At 39.9% G+C, this 21,527-nt stretch overlaps 1 protein-coding gene across 1 annotated transcript; it reads right to left on the bottom strand.

Annotated features, from left to right (window-relative positions):
- Positions 1–746: 746 nt before the first annotated feature.
- On the bottom strand, positions 747–19,712 carry ehhadh (enoyl-CoA, hydratase/3-hydroxyacyl CoA dehydrogenase). The gene is made up of 7 exons (XM_084725279.1): positions 19,480–19,712; positions 17,430–17,533; positions 15,477–15,646; positions 14,670–14,781; positions 13,120–13,224; positions 4,048–4,389; positions 747–2,552 (listed from the first exon to the last, which is right to left on the bottom strand). Exons 1-7 carry the CDS (start codon positions 19,551–19,553, stop codon positions 1,300–1,302), a joined length of 2,160 nt encoding a protein of 719 aa, XP_084581405.1. The 5' UTR covers positions 19,554–19,712; the 3' UTR covers positions 747–1,299.
- Positions 19,713–21,527: the final 1,815 nt, after the last annotated feature.

Raw genomic sequence — 21,527 nt, 5'->3', positions numbered from 1 at the left:
GCACGCTGATACAAAACTTTAATACCACAAAACCTTTTCTTGAGTGTATATGTGTATATGGTTTTAATAAAGCATCAAGATAACATACAGTGATGCAAAAATGGCAGTAAAAATGGTCAGGAATGTTTATTTCTGCACAAATGAAGTCTTACCAGAATTTATTGGCAAGGATTGTTGTGACTCGGGTTGCAATGGTTCCAGGAAAAAGTTTTCGGAAACACTGCTCTGAAGTAAAGAAAGTGTTTATTCCAGTCTGCTCCCAATCCCTCAACACCTGTGTTTTTTCCCTTTGTTTTTTTGTTCTTTTTGTAAAGTTTGCTTGAATGTGGTTGAAGCCTTTTCTTTGTTTTGCATGTCTTTCATTATAGTTTGTGAATATGCAAAAATATTTGACAATAACAATGAAAGGGCCAGAGTTGTAAGACTGAACTAGTCATGAAATAATCCCAATAAAAACAAAAAACTAAACATTAACTGCTGAATTTTTTTTTTCTTATAATCCTACAATGCACTGAATTACCAGTTTATTAGTGACACCAGTATAATCTAATTCATTCCGATATAACAGCAAACACACCTGTTCAGTTCTGTTGACACTAAGAGAGTTGTTCCAGCTCTGTTACTGTAGTTACACGTAGTGTTTTGACCAACCACATTAACGAAATGTCTCTGCTGAGCCATCATGAGAGGGATAACTAACTTTTAAGATGGCTAGCAAACAATGTAATGTTTTGTTAAGGAATACAAGCCAAAATGTTTTCTCTCCTCATTTATACCTGCTAGGTCCCATCAGTATGCAAATTTATTTGTACTTATTTCATTTAATTTAGATAAGCAAGAATCTCCACATTGATTAAACTATTTAATTTCACTTTCCATCAATAAACATTTTTAATTGTGCAACAGAGCTCTGCTTAATTTGAAGCCTGGATTTACTCATTTTAATTCTAGCTATTCTAAACCCTGATTAGAATTTATCTTAGATTAAATTGATCTTTGTTAGTGAAACCCAGGCTATACGCTTTAAAAAGATGTGATTTATTGCAGGGCTGTTGTATTGAATGGTATTATATTGTGTAGATCTACCTAATAAACTGGTATCTCAGTGAATAATTCACAGTTGTTATGATTATTAATCACATAAAGCACAACAGGCTCCTACAATATCGTCCATCATCACAATTTATATAAAAAAAAGATCAATATTATTATAAAGTGCAGTTCATTGGCTGTTTATCATAGTTTGAGATCCTCATTATTAAAAATGAATAAACAGATTAAAGCTGAAAAGTTTGAGATTTAAAGCTGGCTGTGGACTTTCTTGATGACATCTCTCCACCCGTGGATGGGCGGGCTGCCGCTGGCCACCAGCCTCCTGAGGAGGCTGCAGGGCTGCAGGTGGGGCACGTCAGGGTGAGCCTGGTGGTAGTGCTCCAGCCTCTCCAAGACCTTCTCCAGCCCCACCATGCCTGCGTAGAACATGGGACCACCGCGGTGCCTGGGCCAGCCGTACCCAAACACGTAGATGGCGTCGATGTCTTCGGGTCCTGCAGCGATTCCCTCCTCCAGGATGCGGAAGCCCTCGTTGATCAGGGCGTAGAGGCAGCGCTCCAGCACCTCCTGGTGGTCTATGCGTCGAGCTACCAGGCCGTGACGCGCTCTGTACCCCTCCAGGAAGCTGCGCAGCCAGGGGTCGGACCTGGCAACCTGACTGCCTGGTTTATCATACTGGTACCATCCCCGGCCTGTTTTTTGGCCAAACCGTCCCTGCTCACAGAGCAGGTCTCCCAGGGGACTGTACCTGCGGCCTTGTCGGACTCTAGCTGATGGCCCCGACGCCACGCCAGGCTCCACCAGCCCGTCACCCTTCCTGACTCTCCAGCCCACATCAAGTCCAGACAGGTCGGACATTCTGAACACACCCATGGCAAAACCAAACTCCTTTAGTGCTCCATCTACCAGCTCGGGTGTTGCTCCCTCCTCCAACAGGAAGAAAGCTTGTTCGAGGTACGGCTTCAGTATGCGGTTCCCCACAAAGCCGCGGCAGTTCCCAACAGCCACGCTGACTTTGCCCATCTTCTTCCCCAGCTGCATGGCGGTGGCCACGGCTTGAGGAGAGGACCGCGGCCCATACACCACCTCCAGCAGCTTCATGACGTGGGCTGGGGCAAAGAAGTGCATCCCGACCACCAGCTCCGGGTTGCGGGTTTGAGAGGCCATGTGGTCCACGTCTAGTGAAGAAGTGTTGGTGCAGAGGAAGGTTCCTGGTTTGCAAATGGCCGACAGCTGCTGGAAGACTTTCTCCTTCAGGGCCATGTCCTCAAACACCGCCTCGATGACCAGGTCGACGTCGGCTACAGCCTGGATGTTCTCGCTGTAACTGATCACGTCGAGCGCAGGAGCCATCCCACGTCTCTTAGCCCCGCGCTTCAGCATGCCGGATACTGCCTGCTTGGCCTCCATCAGCTGCTTCTCCTGGGTCTCCACGGCAACCACAGACATCCCTGTCTGAGCCAGGGCCACTGCTATGCCTCTGCCCATGGTGCCAAGACCTTAGAGGACAAAAATCAAATGCTGACTACAGAAAAAAATACCTTAGTCACAACATTATTACTGACCAAAGAAATCACAACATGTACACAAGTATAAATCACAGAAACATATCTTTTGTGAACTATAAACACCACCAGACTGTAAATACTTTTAGCCTGGCAGCACAAAGTTTTTCCAAAGCTTGCAATTTTAATGCACAAGCTGCTGAGCTTCACATATCCAGATTGTCATACATCCAATCCTCCCTGCAGGGAAGCGGGAGTTCATCCATTTACACTTAGCTGAACTGTAAACCAGGGCTTCATTTCCACAGGCAACGTGATATTGGACACACAGCTTACAGGTTTCTGCAGGTTTCAACAAGTTAAATTTAAGACTTAATAAGACTATTATGAATGCAATTTAAGCCCTATTTCACGTCCATACTGGCAAAAAAAAGTATATAAATTAATCTCTTCCTCTCTTGGTTCCATGTTGGTTTAGTTTTGTACAACTAGTTTCCAAAAAAGTTGGGATGTTGTGTGAAACATAAATAAAACTGAACTTTTGAAGATTTGCAAAAACCTTTTCAATTGAATACAATACAAATACAACAGATATGATGTTCAAACTGTTTAATTGTATTGTTTTTTGTAAATATACACTCAATCTGAATTTGATGCCTGTAACATGCTCAAAATAAGTTGTGACATGGGCATGTTTACCACTGTGATACATCAGCTTTTCTTTTAACAACACATCATTTTTGCTTGACATATGACTTCAGGGAGTCTGAGGTCTCTGTTGTCATATTTTGTGCTTCATAATGCACCACACGTTTTGAGTGGGAGACAGGTCTGGACTGCAGGAAGGTCAGTCTAGTACCTGAACTCTTTTACTATGAAGCCACACTGTTGTAACACGTGCAGAATGTGTCTTGGCACTGTCTTAATAAGCAGGGACGTCTCTGGGAAAGACGTCGTCCAGATGGCAGCATATGTTGCTCCAAAATGTGTCTGTAACTGTAATGTTTGAGTATCAAATATCTTTTCTTTATGCTGTACTGAAGCAAATACAGGTCAAAAAGTATTTGCACATCGTTGCATTCTGTTTTACATTGCATCCCCAATTTGTGGAATTGGGGTTGTAGTTAAAAAATTTAAAAGTGAGACCGAAGTTAATAAAATAATTTTAAAAAGTTAATAAAAGTTTATAACCGTAATATTATAGTCCAATCAATTTTTAACACCTTAAGTGTGGGATGGTGGCTGTTTCTGAAACCCTGCAGCCCTCTGCAGGGTTATTGTTTCTCTATTTTGCAGTCCTTGGGATGTTTCATCAGCCCCAAACATTGGTGTTTGACATCCTGATGCATTTATGAACAGCTCTGAAAAATCCAACTGACTGTACCTTTCAGGCTTTTTAAGGACCTGCAGAAACCCTGTTGATGAGTAAACATGCTTTTACTGATTGAAAACTCCCGACAAACAAAAATGAAAAGCCCAAAGCTCTCACCAATGACAGCTGCTTTATGCACAGGTCTGGGCTTGCTTGTGTCCCAGCGGGCTCCACTGGGCATGCTCCACCTGCCGACGGCTCTCTGACCAAAGAAGCAGTACTGCAGGGCGCGGGCCTGGCCCGAGGTGAAGAGAGCGGCCATCAGCTCTTTCTCCCGCTCCATGCCCTGCTCGAACGGCAGGGTGGCGGCTGCCCGCACCGCCTGGACACATGCAATTGGTGCTATTGCTCCTCGGGTGCTCTGACGCACCTTCTGCATCACATCCTCAAACAGAGCGTCCAGATCAGCCGGGCGAGGACACGGATAAGCGCTTATACGACGGGCATCCAGAGACTGACCTGACACAGAAACATGGGAGAGCAAATACAGAGGAGGGACCTTTTAACTCACAGTTCTCTGACTTTTGCTTCCAGTTAAAACAGGGGTTCCCAAAGTGAGGCCCGCGGGCCAATGACGGCCCTCAGAAACATTTTGTGTGGCCCTTGAACTAGGGTTGGGCCGATGCACGATGCCATGATGATTCACTGACAACTGAGCTCTCATAACATTGTGATTTTTTAGGCCTTTGGTATTTGAGGTTGTGTGTCCCCTCAGAGTTGCTGTGAGGCAGGAGTTTCCATCTATCCATCGGCGCTCGGTTGGCAGCAGTGTTTTTTCTTTCTGCAGTGCACTTTTGGTGTGTTTCTTTCAATCGTGCCAATATTGTTTACTTAGCTTAGCTTCCCCAGCATAGCCAGCTGGCTAACTTTGTTTGAAGCTTAACACAAAACAAAGTATGGAAATGTGTTGCAGAGACGAATACCCTTTTTAACCCGGCACGGGGATCAATGTTGGACACTCGCCTGGCAGAGTTAATCTGCCTGCTCCCCTCACTGGAGAGCTTTCTCGGTTGAGTAAAACAGCTGACGGTTGCTGTCAGAGCGACAGTGGGAAGTGTCAGTGACTACAGTGGTAAGCTGGTGAGGAGGTCTGCTTTTTTTTTATGATGCAACAACAAAAAAACAACGACATCAGTGAACATGACGTGAATTGTGTGCACTATATTTTAATCGCCCATGGTGCATTTCAGAACTTTAACTTTCAATGGTCCACATTTAACACACTCCTCGACCACTGCGTCAATCTGTGCACCCTAACAGGTGTCTCCTGGGTTAGGAATAACACCTTGAGTTTCGCTCACTCATGACCTTCTCTCCTCAGTGCTAGTGTTAGCTAAAGCTAGAGATTCCCTGCTGTTTAATGTGGAAGGGAGATGGAAAAGCCACAAGTGAAGAGAAAACTGTAGGGTAGAAGAGGAAAGACAGTCTCCAAACTACTTTTTTCCAGTCTGATATCTGAATTTGAATACCTGCTGATACGATACTAAGGATGATAACAATTAATCAACGATCAGTCATGTGGTTGTTAAAAACTTGATCGACTGTGTAAAATTTAATCGATCTACAGTAAAAGAAAGATCTGAAATATCGGGGAGATTGTTTCATAGGCTATGCAGTGCTGTCAGAAATATGCAATATGTTGCTGTGGAAATTACATTTTGATGGAGGGAGAATGCATCTGATACTGTTTAGTGCAAGCAAAATGTATGTTTTCTAAATTATGGTTAATCGGCTCATTGTTTGTTAATGTTACTAATGAGTGATTATGTAAAGTGCTCACAACTCGCAACCCTAACTGATACCATATGTCTTTTTTCTTGATGATGGTTATTAATTATTAGCTCCGGTGTGTAAAACATGTATAGAGACAAGGTGAAAACTAGGTAACGGCATCAGTTGTGCATTGCTGCAGTTAATTTTTATACTTTATAAAGATGTATGATGGCAGAATTTGGATCGGTAGGCAGATCGGTCTCATCTCTAGAAAAATGGATCAACTCTACTTTGCCTGACCTCGGGGTGCAGATTAAGTGATCTGCCTTATCTGAAAAAAGGTAAATTTGGTGCTCAAGTAATATAGGAAGTTCTTCATCTTCTTTCTCAGTCATATGCCGGCTCCCTAAATTGACATGGAGTTGTCAAGACTGAGTTAAAATTTAAAGTAAATCAAAAAATTTACCCCGGAATGACATTTCTGGAAAAACGCCTGCATAATTTTATTTCCTAAACTGAAAAGTGCTTCCTAGTTTCCATTAGTGCCACCTTTTTCCACTTCCTCCAATTTGTCAGCCAGCACTCAGTCTGGATGTAATTGGCCACTCGATCACCAGATACCCCCAGAAGCTTCTAAGAGCAAAGTGATTTGACAGACCATTTCCAAGATAATTGGAGGAACTCTGCCAGTGCACTGTTACAGTTCACCTTGAATAACACCCGATCTGAAATGAAATGAAGAGCAACAATTTGGTTCTGGGCAAAATAAGTTGGTAAATTTCCAACTCTGAGAGCAAAGGAGGGGGGGGAATTGAATTTTTGTGATTCTCTGGCCTGTGAGCACAATGCAGGAGCAATTTTCCAGGTGACACTACATGAGAGGATTTAATAGCAGAGCCTAAAAACTTCACTATAACATGAGACTTTCTATCTGCGAAGAGTCAAACCTGGGAACAATGGGCCTCATGCATGAATGTTTTCTCATTTTTCTTTTGTATTTCTTCTTAAACAAAGCAGTGAGAAGAAAAAACGAAAAATCCTGCGTGGGATTCATGAAACGTGCGCCAACAGCCAAATGTGTTGATTAATTGGGTTGAACTTAAATTAGATGAACGTGCCAGGAAGTTTGCAATAATCGTAATAAAAATAATTGTATTAATATAGCACCTTTTAAAAGCTGAGTTTTATAAAATGCTTTGACAGGCAAAGTAAGGCAGGGAGTCGGAAAGCAACAGTGAAGCCAAACAAGACAAAATGATGATTAAAAAAACAGGAAGCAGAATGTCAAAATAAATACAATATGACAATACTATATGACAATATAAATACAGCAATAAATGCGATTGAAAAAAAATAAATATATATAGAAACACCACAATAAATCTAAATAAGGGCAGGAGACTGAAGTGACGTGCAAAAGCAATGAACCACCGATATTTGACAGGCAAAACTCAGAAAAAAGAAGAAAAGAAAAGAAAGGAATTGACACTGAAAGGTAGCAAAGTAAAAAAAAAAAGAGAAGCACACTGGAGCGTCCCACATTATTTGGACGTTTATTGAGCGGATTTTTACCTTTTGAGGAAGGACAGAGGACGTGGAAATGGAAGCTTGAGTACAGTGGATTTAACTGTTCTGTAGAGCAGCAGTATGTAAACTGAATGAACTGTGGTGTTAATTAAAAGTTTGGGATTGGACATGTCCGTGGTGTCCACAGTGATCTCACTACACATCCTTTTGGGAGTTAATCCGCGTTAATGACGGTTAAAAACAGTGGACTGGAATATGTCATCATCAGTCTCTCTTTGGAAGGCCAGGAAACCGACAGCGGCGAGTTCTTGCAGATGAGGTGAATTAGATCGTTTTGTCTCTGATCTGAGTTAAGGCTCAAGCGGAGCAGGTTGCAGCAACTGGTCTTTACCAAGCCTGGTCCTAACTATAAAGTTGGTCTTCATTAAGACCAGTCTTTAGAATGGACTTTATGTCAGTTGCACCAGCCAGACTTAAGCCTAGTCTTAACTATGCCTGGTCTTTGCAATGCATGTTCATGTGTATGCCCACAAGACTATGACTGTAGAATAGTTGATCCTTGTTGCATAGAATAGGAGGAATTTGTGACTAGAGATCAGCCTAGATTTTGACATTACGCTGCTCCTGACTGGGCGTAAAATTTACTCAGAGTCTTACAAGAAGAAGGCTTCAGCCTAGATGGTGCGACCCGTGTAGCTATTAGGTCGGACTTAGAATGCCAAGTTAAGACCGACTTAGCTTAAGACCAGGTGTAAGTCCTGTTGGTGCAGCCGGCCCCTGAATGGTACAAAGGTTTTGAAGAATCTGTCCTGGTAACTTGATCATCTTAAACCCTTAACCTTTTTACTTAAATTACTTTTTCTTCGTGATTATTAACATTTGGACTTGGCGAGCTGGATTTGTGTGTACTGGTTTATGAGTCGTCTGGGGTAGAGCTGCAATGATTATAAATTGATTATTAAATTAATCATCAACTATTTTGATAATTGATCAATCGGTTTGAGTAATGTTTTTAAGAAAAAAAGTCAAAATTCTCTGATTCAAGGTTTTCAAATGCAAATATTTTCTGATTTCTTTATGTCTGTGTGACAGTCAACTGAATATCTTTGGGTTGTGGGCATATCAAGACATTTTAGGACGTCATCTTGGACTTTGGGAAACACTGATCAACTTTTCTGACATTCATAGACCAAAATAACTAACTGATTAATCAAGAAAATAATTGACAGATCAGCTGCACACCTTGTCTGGGGCACTTGTAAATTTAGATCTTACATAAGAACAAACGGAAAGCACAAAAGTGAACGAATCCCACAAAAGTTCTTGAATTGTTCGCACGCACAATTTAGGATCAACCCTGTCTGTACAAATGACTCGAGGCCCAGTGAGAGTGAAGAAGAGAGCCACTCAGCCACGTCCTTGTTAAAAAGCATCTTAATTCTCATTCCTGTCTCCTCTGAGATGATTACATGAGACAGTAGTCAGAATCCTTCACAGCTCCGCTGAATTACACTCAGCCGTGGGTCTGGGCCAGAAACTGGGTCACCATGGCAAAGCTTAAAGGGACAGTGGCCGCGTCTGATCGGTTATCTCCACTTAGTCCAACAACTTACAATTATGTCTAATACAATTAAGTCAGTGTTAAGATATCACAAAAGAAGAATGAATGGGGTGTAGATCATTTCAGGTCAGTTAAAGGTACATTCTGTCCAAAGAGAAACGCAGATGAGATGCTGTGTGGCAGTGTACTGTAATTCCAATGTACTTTAGGAGGGCATTATTGCAGCGGTTAATCTGTAAATGGTTGAGCTGTGTTGATGGATTTGTTGTACAGCGTGTGGAAAGCCTGGTTGTCCTGACAGATGTAGCGGGCAGATGTTGCAGCCGCTGGGGTAAAAAAGTTAATCTCGTCACCAGCAGAGACATGAACCTGTGCATGTGTGTGTGCACGAGTGTGTGCATGAGTGCATCAGTTTAAGTGCACAAACTGCTTTTTGCCTAAATGTATCTATATATATGTATATACACATATATATACATGTATATATATATATATATACATGTATATATATATATATATATATATATATATATATACATGTATATATATATATATATATATATATATATATATATATATATATATATATATATATATATATATACACCCATGTGCCAGTTTTACGGCTGTTTAGTGTTTTATGTTTGCGTCTATGAATGTGACACAGTCGATCTACTCCGTGCTGGTTGACTCACCAGCCGTGCATCTCGATGTCACAAACATTAACACTTGGTTTGTAAATTTAGACACACACTCAATGTCTCCATTTAACACCCATGCTAATCAACTCAAGACTGGAGTATCCGTCAAAATCTCCACAGATTTCAGCCCTATCTCCTCAAATCTCCCATCTTGTATGCTGTTGGCTTCTCCGTCTGACTCACTCTAAGCCTCGGCTTTACTAACAACACTCACTTTCTCACCCACTCAAAGTCATCTTGGCAGTGTTGTGTGGAAAAAAAGCATCAGTAAAAAGCATAAGACTGCAATCATCTTTTGGTTGTAAAATATTGTTTCACATGCAGTCCTGGAGACTTGCTGTTTATTGTGCACAGATTATGTACAGTGATTGTTAAAGGTGCAACACTGGGCCATCCAACAGGTTTCATAGTAACTTTATTGGAAAAAATCTATAATATATTTATTGTCTTATCATAAAATTACCATATGTCATCAGAGAAGGTAAAATAATTGCCTCACTGACAAGAACACTACAGCCACAATCCCCCCCTTTGAAATTGCAATTCCTAGGTTGATATCTGTTTTAGTCTGACTGTGTCACGTTAATTACAGTTATCATTACGGTTAAACTGTCTGACAGCCAGTGAGACAGGAGGTCACTGAACTCAAACTCCAGAGCAGTGGGCTTTTGTTTCCAGTATGAAACACTTAATTTTACATTGACAGACAACTGAACAGCTGATCAACTTACAGTGTACTGTAGGACTCATAAATTACAGTGTTGCATGGGTCCTGCGCTCCTGCAGTGTTCCTGCAGCCTGCCTGAGCTTCCTTGAGTCTAGGGAGGAGGAGGCGGGGGGAAACAACTCACTTAAACCATAGATCGTACATTAAATAATGATTCAACCTATTTAATAAACTGTCTATGGCTCCAACTTGCTATTTGGACTGTGGGACTTATTTCTGCAATTGTTACATAAAGCTCCTTTAAAGGTTGCATAAAGCAACAATAAATACGTGTTCTGAGTTTGTCACATCATCCAGTCAGGTATATAAAATTAAGTCTCAAAATCATGAAAAATGAGCAGTTTTCTCTGCTCCGAAATGCCGGGGGTGTGTCCGCTCCGCTGGCTCAGTGTCAAACACCACTACGACCTGAAAACGATCTGAAACACGGACGCTCCGTCTAGCAGCTTTATTGGACATGTCCAGACATGTTTGAGCCACCAGAGCCGAAGGACGGTGACAGGATGGTATGTTTTTTTTTTCTTCCCTGTCAGGTTGAGAGATTCGCTGAAGGCACGTTTGTAACTGACTGCGAGAAAAGGGGGAGGCATTGTCATTCATGCGTTGGTCCATGGGGGTTAAACAGCATTGAGGCGCGTCCATGAGCCATGTTTCAGGTCGGCCCAAAATATTCTGAACACAGAAATCGTGAACAACAGTTTAACAGTCCAACTCAGTCTTCTTCTCAGTTGTTTCAAATGTTTTCAGCAGATCTGTCTAATATGTAGAACGTGTTTAGAAGAAAAACTCCCTTTTTCCTATACACAGACTTTAAATGTCTAAGACATGAGCTGTCATTGCTAAATAAGATGGCAACAAACAGTTGAAGATGACATCTCTTTAACGAGTAACTTGCTAACTACAGTACAGTCATGAAAGCATACTCTCAAGTACATCTCATGCAGAAGAATCAAAGCCTCTTTTACAACCAGGGCTCAGCTCAGACGAGGCACCCTCTCCTTCATGTACTCCGACAGTTTTAACACACAAAACTACACACCGCACTGGGTGGTACGTGCAGTAATTCACAGTGCCAGAGGGCTTTAAACACTCTTAAAAGCTTAAGGATCCCCTACACTTAAAAATGTGTTTCTCTTACATTTTTGTCCCATAAAATGTGACCTTGACTCTACTGACCTAAATCTCTTCGCCACATTCCTCTACTGGGGGGGGGGGGGGGATGTGTGCACATGTGTCTAAAATCTGAGATTCAAATCAAGGATGCTCTATGGAACAAGATAATGTTTTACAAGCTCCCCCAAAGGTATGAAAAGATATACACTTGGGGTGTGCATCTCTCATCTCTCATATGACTCAGCCCTGTCATGATGCAATACAACATGATGCAATGTGTGATTCTGGTAATACTATGTTTGTAGGGTACTATTAGTTGCACGAAGAAATCCTGATATAAATCCAGTAACAGGAGAGACAGAGAGAAGGGGGCATTAAAGTGGTGTTAACATCTTATTAGTGAATAAGATACTAAAGTAGCCTAAATGAGAATCTGTGAGAAAACTTTAAAACTGTTACGTGCATTCTTGCAGTAAGATGAAACGCTGCTGTTTCATATGAAGAGAGCCGTGGTTCTGATTGAATCTGACCGTGAAGAGGAAGTGGGGTGTGGAGGAACAGTGATGCTACATGTCACCTGCTCTCCCAGTGACATGGCGTCTCTGTGGCTCCGACTCTGTACTCTGCTGTCGGACATGATTTGCATAAATGATTTGCAGTGTCAGTTCTTTCACTGTCTGTTTTGAGGAAATGAGGAGGAGACACAGGAGAAGAAGGGGGAAGCGCTTGTTTTGTGTAAGCGAGGCAGCAGGCGTCCAGTGAGAGCGGTGCAGGCCGCGGCAGGGGGAGAGAGAAAACGGAGGAAAGTTACAGCGGCAGTTCCTTGATGCCAGACATTAAACATATTTGTGTCTTAATGAGATGCATCTATTCCTAAGTGCTGCATCGATTTTTTTCCAATTCATGTTTTGCTTTTTAGCTATACAGGCCGTGGGCCACAAAACCAGGAAGTAAACCCGGAAGCTAGACGACTGAATGGGTGCAATCTTTGCCTTCACTATCTAGTTCATTATTATGTATCTATGGTTCAAACGAACCTGGGAAAGCTCGATTTGATACATAACAAATTCAAAAGCCAACTGAGCTAACCAGGCGCCTTATGCAAGTGGGTTTTAAGAAGTTATTTCTTCTAAGAACGGTTGGTGAATGAGGCCAAACTTCTCATCTACCTCCCAACAAGAAAGCAAATAATGTAGAAGAATTCCTTTAAAATTAAATGCATGACTACGGCTGCTGCTGATTTATTTTTGAAGAATTCTCAGCAGCAGTGGAAAAATTAAAGCAGAAAAATGCAGATAAATTAATTTTACAGCTGAGCCTGAACAGTGTCTGCCTGTCAGTAATATCACGATGTAGCAAATCTGAATGAGTTACTCGTCTTTACACAGACTGAGAAATCACTCCTTGTACACTGCAGGGATGTGGCACACTTTCGTAATCCATTCAGCGGGTAAATGAGTCTGATTCACGTGCGCGGGGAAATCCTCATCCTCTTAAATGACTGGCGAGGGCCCATTATTAATATTCTAGGAAAGTTTGTCCCTTTTCGCCCTTCTGAATAATACAGCAAAAGCAGTGAAGACATCAGAGCACATCTGACAGTGCCATGAAACATTTATGGCTTCTGCGGTGGAGAATCTGCCTGCCGTGTTTTCTGCTTCCTTTGCTTTCCTCAACCTGCACGTCGGCACTACTTGATGTCCGACTTACCCAAAATAACTGCTCTGGGAGGAATTTTTCTCTTCCTTCCACTAAGTAAATTTTTAAACCAAGAAGGAGCGAGCTGATTTCATAACAGCGGGTACTTTCTGAGATCTGTTTTTTGTCGTTTTTGTTGTGTGGCTCACCTGCAACACTCTGGGCAAACTTCACAGCTGCATCCACAGTGTTACGGTCAGTAACCTGATCCACTATTCCAAGCTGCAGAGCCTCAGCAGCAGTGACATGGCGGCCTGTGGGAGACATGAAGGGCATCAAAGGTCTGGATGGGCGGCACGTGACAGCAACATTTATTAGATGAGAAATAATAATCAGGAGTTAAGACAGACAGTATAACTGCAAAAAAAGCAACACAAATATCCTTAAAAATGAAGAATTGCAGTTTAATTACATTAACTGTTTAAGAACCCTTCAGATAGTCTGATTCTGAACAGAGCAGTGAATCACAGAGTCGTCGTCTCACTGAACACATGCTGACCTCTGCTGGTCATCAGAATGAACTACAGATCTCGAGGTTAGCGGCAGCTGCTCTCTTGTGTACAGAGTTCATGTGTAATCAACAGCAGCTCTGCTGAAGTAATGTTCAACGACTGGATTTCACAACTATAAAAAATCAGAGGCAGCTGCATGTTGTGCTAAAATGCAACAACATGCAGGTGAACAAACAGACCCCTGTAAAAAAAAAAACAGAGCAACATGCAAGGTGACTTCTTCATGTTTATTAATACTTCTCTGTATGTGGTTTGGTGCTTTAAAGGCTGCCTACTAGGGATGAAACAATACAATGAATATGGCAATAACGCAATTAAAAAAATGACTCGATAACATACCGGACTGTGACGATGCCTCTCATGATATTACAAGGTTAATAAAAGGACTGCTCCATTGTTTTTGTTTTCCAGTTGCACCGACAAAATTCATAATTCACTACCAAACACAATTCATGCCATTTTTTTGCACATGCTTAGGTCATGGCTGCCTACTTTTATTTTATTTTATTTTATTTTATTTTATTTTATTTCATTAGAGAAGGAAAGCAGAAGCACTCTAAGTTAAAATGAAAAACACATTTTATACGAGCAAAACAAAAATGCTGTACACATCAGATTTCTAATTATAACATTTTTTCAAGTAGTCATTTTTATTTTTCTCTTTAATATCCTGATAATTACTATTAGTATCATGGGCTTTTTATCATGGTATTATCTGACTGTGAGTTTTTGCCATTGTTTAGGGTTGAAAATTGTATATATTTTCCTTAAGCAATAGTTGAAAACCTTAATCGATTTAATTAGATTAACAAGATGCATGTATTTTTCTCATTCTATGTTTTATTTAAACAATTCTAGCAGCACATTAGTTAGGGGGGACATTTTTGAAGCACAAACAATTTTAACAAACACAATAATAAAACAATAAGGCTTTTCTTTGAAACAGCTGTTCTTATTCAACAAATGACTCCGATGTCAAATGGTTGCAATTACTGCCATTCCAATACTAACAATGCAGATCAAAGCGCCGGAGAAATGGTATACACAACATACATTATCGTTTGACACATTTCTTATCAATTAAAAAATCATTCAGTGATTAATCGTTAACATCCCTGCAGTCTAAGTGTCTCTTATAAACTCTGTATTAGTCAGGTAAGAGGACAAGGTTAACCCGTCTTTGCTACCTGTGGTGATGAGGTTTAAGGCAGCTGGGACTCCGATGAGCCTTGGCAGACGCTGGCTTCCCCCTGCAGCTGGCAGCAGACCCAGAGTCACCTCTGGAAGCCCCAGCCTGGCCTGAAAGGACACAAAGGCACAAGATTTGATGAATGTGAGGCGTGTGGCTGCACAGAGAAAGCTTTCTCTGGCCAGTAAATACATTACCTTAAAAATGCGGTGGTCAAAAAAGGCTGCGTTTGAAGAAAATATAGAAAAGGTTTGTAAGGATATGTGCAATCTACAGCTCACAGTTACTCAAGATAATCCACGGATCTTGTTGTGAGCAGATTCATGTATGTCTACATGTGGATTATCTTCAGTAACAGAGTCATGAGATACAGGTTTTAAATTTTTCAAATGTTTTTTTATTGGTGCTATTGGAGAGAAGGCAAACATCTCTACAGTTGATGTCTCCAAAACTCTGCAAACCACACCAAAAAAATCTAGAGAAATAAATAGCACTATGAGCCAGGGGGAAAGTACTTTAAATTTTGATTAAAGATGTTACTAAGCTCACCTTTCCCACTTACACAACACAGGTCAAATCAGGCCCTTCCTGATTCACGCTTTAAGATTTAAGATGGGAAGTCTTTTTTTGTGATACGTCTTCTGGTTCTGTTTCTAACGACTCTGTAATTCAATAACAGCTGAGTGAATGATCACCCTGTTACGTGTAAGACAACACTGTCAGTTAGACGCTGATGCAGCTCGACACGGACGTCAGAGAGACGCTGACAGGGAGAGACACAGAGACATCCGAAGCATGAACTAACTTTAGAGTGTGCCACTCGATAATGACAGCCGAGCGCCAACTCGAGGCCTCCGCCGAGAGCGCTCCCCTCGATGGCCGCCACCACCGGCTTGTTAGCGGCCTCGATGGCGTCGATCATCGGTACCAGAGGAGGCCCGCTCATTTTTTTCCCAAACTCCTTGATATCCGCCCCTGTTATAAAAAAAATAAATAAATAAATAAAGTGATGATGTTATCAGGGGATTCAAACAGCAACAACATGCTGCAAGATGACGTTCATCTGGTTCCACAAATAATTTCTTCTGGAGGTCGTCTTATATATCAATATTCTTTAATAACTCATGTTTATTAAAGTTATTAAATAACGCAGCTGCAACTGTTGTTTAATGAAAGTAATCTATGGAAAAGTATTTATATAAGCCTCCTGGTGTGCAATGATTTCATTTGGATTTGATCATTTTATGCTGCCTGCTTTCATCAGCAGCTGTGAAGGTATTTTTGTGAACGCAGCACAAGTTTTTGATTAAATCTGGTTCAAATTTATAGAAAACAAGGGCAGCGATATTCTCCCCTGCTTCTTCCCTCCATGGCTGTTTCCAGGCTGAAATGAATCCCACAAATCAACATCATACGACACATATTATCACATTAAAACTTATTAAATCTGCTTTTCTTTCACGATGTGTTCAGGGTTCAACATTAATGGGGGGGTTTTTTCACCTGCCAGGTCGGGCAAGTGAGTTAGAAATCTACTTGCCTGACGTAAATTTTTACTTGCCCCTGTACAAATTGGCTTATTTATTAGCAGTTATCAAATAACAACAAAGACTTAAGTTAACTGTCATGTTTCTTAAAAAATGAGGTGGTCTCTTTTTTTGTCAGTCTACGATCAAAAATATTCAGTTTAATATGATATTAAACAGAGAAAAGCAGGAAATCTCTCTGAAACCTGCATTTTCTGCCTTTTTTTAATGAAACAATGCTTAATGATTATTTAATAATAAGGCTGAATAATTAATTGACATTTTATTGAAACTGTAATATAGCCTGCTGCAATTTTCCAGTCATGGGACGTGCAGTATTTGTCAGGAAAAATGTGTGCAGAGACGATCTGGCCTACACAGCATATTCTACAGACTTAAGAAAACATCTTTGTTTGGTACAAATCCCTGCAAAAAACACAATAATAATCATTTTAATATGTTTTCAAATTAACATGGTAACAATGGTATAAAATTATTATTCCCTTTAATATTGTAGATCACATCAGAACTGCAGTATCAGTCAGAATAATCTCTATTAAACACTTTTTTTTCCAAAAAACATTCAGCCCTAATCAATAATCTATATTAGTTTAATAGTTTTTTGGGTTTTTTTTTTTTTCTTTTTTACCACTTGCCTGGTCGGGCAAGAGAGTTGGTAGATTTACTAGCCCAACATGGCATTTTACTTGCCCTGTGCAAGCAGACAGTCCTTATTTCTGAGCCCTGGCATGGCTATGGACCAGTTGCAGTGCTGAAGTATTTTTCATTAGTTTATTTGGGGAATGTTTGTTGCATAACATTTGACAGTAGTGCAGTAAAACACAATTTTAATATATGTTTGGCACCAAAGATAAGAACGTGCTTAAAATGTTCTAGTTCTAGAAGTTCGATTCAGGTCAATATTTTTACCTGGAATAAAATTAATTTATTTTATTGCTTGTGAAACAAATTTTGATTGTAACTTCAACAGTCCCGGTTGTCTTAGTGAGGGACTCACTTAATTACACATTATGAAAATTAATCATTGAAGGGAACAAATTGAGAGAACAGTGTGAGATGTGCGACCAAATGTACACATCGTTTGCAACCAGAATGTCATGAAGTTGTCCGTTTTCAGAAGATTTTCAAAAGCCTTACGTCTGTTAAAAGGGCCGACTGACGACACTGTGAAGTGACATGAAACAGAGAAGGAAAAGAAAACGTGTCCATACCCCCACAGAAGACTCCATTCTGTCCACAGATGACCACAGACTTCACCTGCGGGTCACTGAGTGCTCTCTGCACCGTGTCGACGATGCCCTGCCTCACTGCTGCACTGTATTTAAAAAAAAAACAACAACACATTTTTTACATGATACTGCATTTATAATTTTGTTGAAGTTTTCCCTTTAAATTAGTGAGACATAAGAGACAGATACAGAGTTCTCTGCTACAGCTGTTCTCCTTAAATTTAAAAATAATATTTAGATATGAGAGAAAATTAGATAGCACACAATATAAACAAGTGAAAAAATAATTTCTTCTGAGCATTGAGGTCTATGGCTCCATCCTTGAATGACTCATGATCAATTTTGATAAAAAATCATCCTAAACTAACGGGATTTATAAAAAGTCCAGACTGGAATCTTAAATTCAGCAGATGTGCATTATTCAGAATGTGACATTCATTATACATGGACCATGTTTCTGTAAAATGGGGCAGCGGTGGCCTAAACAATATAAGTATTAAATCTTTGTGACAAAAGTGCCCCTCCCTCATTAATCCATCTGTGACGCCCTTGAGCAACACTGTTAACCCCAAACTGCACCTGTGGAGCTGCTCACTGAGCACCAGATTAATCAAGGTGTGTTTTTATGTACGATAACACAGTTCTGCATTATAAAAGTTTACTTTAAGGTAGAGAACTTAAAGTAGAGCCTGTCCGATTTTTGGGCCTGATGCAAAATTACATCAAAGCATTGAAACGGTAAACTTTCTAGGGGACTATGGAATAAAACAGTTCTGATATTGATATATTGGCCCATATTGCAATGATGATAATGTAATGGTGGCAGGATATTTTACAGTTCAACAAAAACTTTATTGTCTGGAAATGACATCAGGGCGCTGAAACAGTAAACTTTCACCAGTATTTTCAATCATTATAAATAACTCTAAATAAGAAAACATACAAATAGAGTTTTAACAGAAATCTAATTATTAAAGTTGAATTAAGAAAAAGAGTGAAATGGTGGCCTCCCCAAAGAAATTAAAAAAGATTAAATATACATAAAATGCTACCTATAAAACTTAAAAAAAAAACAAAAAAAAAAACTATGTTCTGTTTAAAAGTAATAAACAAAATCAGACAAAACCATAACCTTTTCAAACTGGACCACATATTCACCGACACCAATAAAGCAGCAATATTGGTCTGATAATATCAGCAAACTGTTTTATCATTCTGGTTTGATAACCTTCACTGGTTATTTTAATGATCATAAATAACTGTGAATAAAAACATAACTTGCATTCAAAAAAGGGATTAAATGCCCATTAAATGCTGCCTACAAAATAAAACAAAACAAAACAAAACAAAACAAAACAAAAAACAATTTAAAAACAAAATCAGACAATAAAGCTGTGCTAAACCAATATCACCCTACCAACACATCAGTCTGTCTCTAACTTCAAATATAAAAAGTTCTGATTATGCAGCAAAAGTATTTTTTCATAATAACATTATGACAGTATATTATTATTACTATTGATTCATTTACATGCAGCAGCAATATTAAATTGTAGGAGGTAAAGGGAGAGCTAACTTGAACTACTTTATAGATTATTAATCTACAACAGTACAAAGTTTGTAAGATCTTTTAAGTGCAAAATCTCAATGTGCACGCAGTACATGCGGCAGATGAATACAGTGGACTAAAAAGTACATTTATCTCTGAAATGTAGTGAAGTAGAAGTTTGAAGTGGTATAAAATGGAATACTCAAGTTAAAGTACAAGAAAAACACAGTACTTGAGTAAATGTAGTAGCTTCACTCTACTATTGATTTAAGTAACGAAGTGTTTCCTCTGTTAAAACATACATGAACTCTTGCACTCAGATCAAGTTATTCACTTTGGTGCACAAACTGAACTTGTTTGCACCTTTTCTTATGTAAGTCTGTGATAGTTACTGCAGCTAATGCTTTTATAACAGGCTCTCAACATGTGTGTTTGCATAATGCAAACTTTGCATTAACGTGTAAAAACAGCACATCAGCTCACCTGAGCGCGTTAACAGGCGGGTGTTGGAGGGTAATCAAACCGATTGATCCCGAAACACGAGTGAGCTGAGCCATAATCGAACCTGTCGATCCGAGACGACAAAATGTCCCACTTCTCTGTGGAGTGAGGACTGAACTTTGTAGCTTCGTCAACTGTTGGCAGGACCACAACACCTTTAACACACTTCTGTGTATCCACTCATGTTTACAAACCGTCTTCTTCGTCGCTTTAGTGTCCGCCTCTTACTGGCGGCTGACGGGAACCACTCGGCGCGTTACCGCCCCCGTGTGGCCGCGAGCAGAACTGTAAAATTAAATTTAAAATACACAAATTACTCTAATTAAATAGTTTTTTGGGGGGGGTACTTATACTTTTATGACTAGATTTTCAAATCTGTACTTTTACTCGTACTTCAGTATACATAACAAGATGTAATCTACTTAGTTACTTTTAAAATTACAGCTGAGTACAATTTGAATTATATTAATAACCTTTCGTCTGCATTTTATCTGATTGCAGACGGGATGAATTAATGAAAACCAGGACATACAGACTGAGAACAAAACAAAACGCTGCAGCTTCACACATTTGGAGTAATGATGTTAATGATTAATCATTAATTGATTTGATCAATTTAAAATGCATTAATGGATATTTAATTAATGGCAGTCATTGTACCTCGTTTGACATCGTTTTGTCTAATGGAAATTTAAACTTATACTTAAAGGGATAGTTCAACCAAAAATGAAAATTCGGTCACTATCTACTCATCTTCATGCCGATTGAAGGTTTAGTTTTTAAGTCCACAAAACATTGCTGGAGTTTCACAGGAAAACAGTGTTGCAAAATCTCCCAAACAATGTAAATGAATGGGGACCAGTTTTCAAATGTAAAAAAATAACTAAAAAACAAAAACAAAAAAATGCTTCCACACTGCTTGTCGGATGATGGGACCTTAGGAGACTTGGATTATACCAGACAAGCAGTGTAGTGGAAATTCTGAAGAATGGTTCACTCAGACACTGAAGAAGAGTTCGGGAGTCCCAGATGACTTACACAGGAGTATTTAATGAAGCTCGATCGAGGAGAATTCAGATTAGCAATACACTGAGAATATTGTGACAGCCAACCCAGTTCTGAAGGTTACTTCTCGAGTGAAGGTATTTAACTGTCCCCTGACATTCGCTGGAATTTGACACGCCACCATGTATGGGCCTGATGTGTCCATCTATGTGTACACAAGTTCTATTGGGCATAAGTGCAAAACAAGAAGATATGCATACCTCTTTGCTCTAAATCACCATATCTGTGCTCTTTTTAGGGAGCCGAGCCAAAAGAACCAGCTCGCTAAAAAGAGCCGGATTTCCCATCACTACTATGACTGGACCCTTCACGACTGCATTCTCACCCATATAAAGAGAGACTCAGGGGACATTTTAAGAGCTAGTGAGGCAAGTGAGGCAAATTCCACAACAAGCAGTATGGAGGCATTTCATGTTTTTATTCTGTTGCTCATTCCAGTTGAAAACTGGCCACCATTCATTTTCACTGTTTGGTAGTTTCTGCAGCACTGTTTTCCTATGAAACTCCAACTGTGATTTTAGCACGTTGTTTCTTTTAAAGTTTTTTTTTTTTTTTTAATGACACTGTAGTGTGATTTGGCAGGCCCAACTAGGTGTCCTACAATTATTTTGACATATTGACTATTATGATTAATTCTAGCTTACACATTAATTAAACTTTTTAAAAAAAAGATAACAGCATGTCAATATGATCCGTGTCTGTCAGCTAGATTACATCAGAATTAGCCTTCAGTGTAAATGTCTGTTTAATACTCATTGTTTTACCAGTTTGAAAAAGGTGAAATAATCTTGTTAAACTGTGCTGAATGCCCGTTTAGCTCATAATACATGTTATCAGGCAGTGTCCTCATGTTGACGTAGTCGTGTAACACTGGATGAGACATTTGCCAACACATCTCAGAGGTTAAATGCCGTAGTGACGTCCGGACATCGGTGGGGGGCAGCAGTGTTCAAATCAGTGCCCAG

Source organism: Lutjanus erythropterus, chromosome 8, assembly GCF_056507025.1.
Source record: "Lutjanus erythropterus isolate fLutEry1 chromosome 8, fLutEry1.hap2, whole genome shotgun sequence".
Taxonomy (NCBI): Eukaryota; Metazoa; Chordata; class Actinopteri; order Lutjaniformes; family Lutjanidae; genus Lutjanus; species Lutjanus erythropterus.
This window is presented reverse-complemented; position numbering and strand designations above follow the sequence as displayed.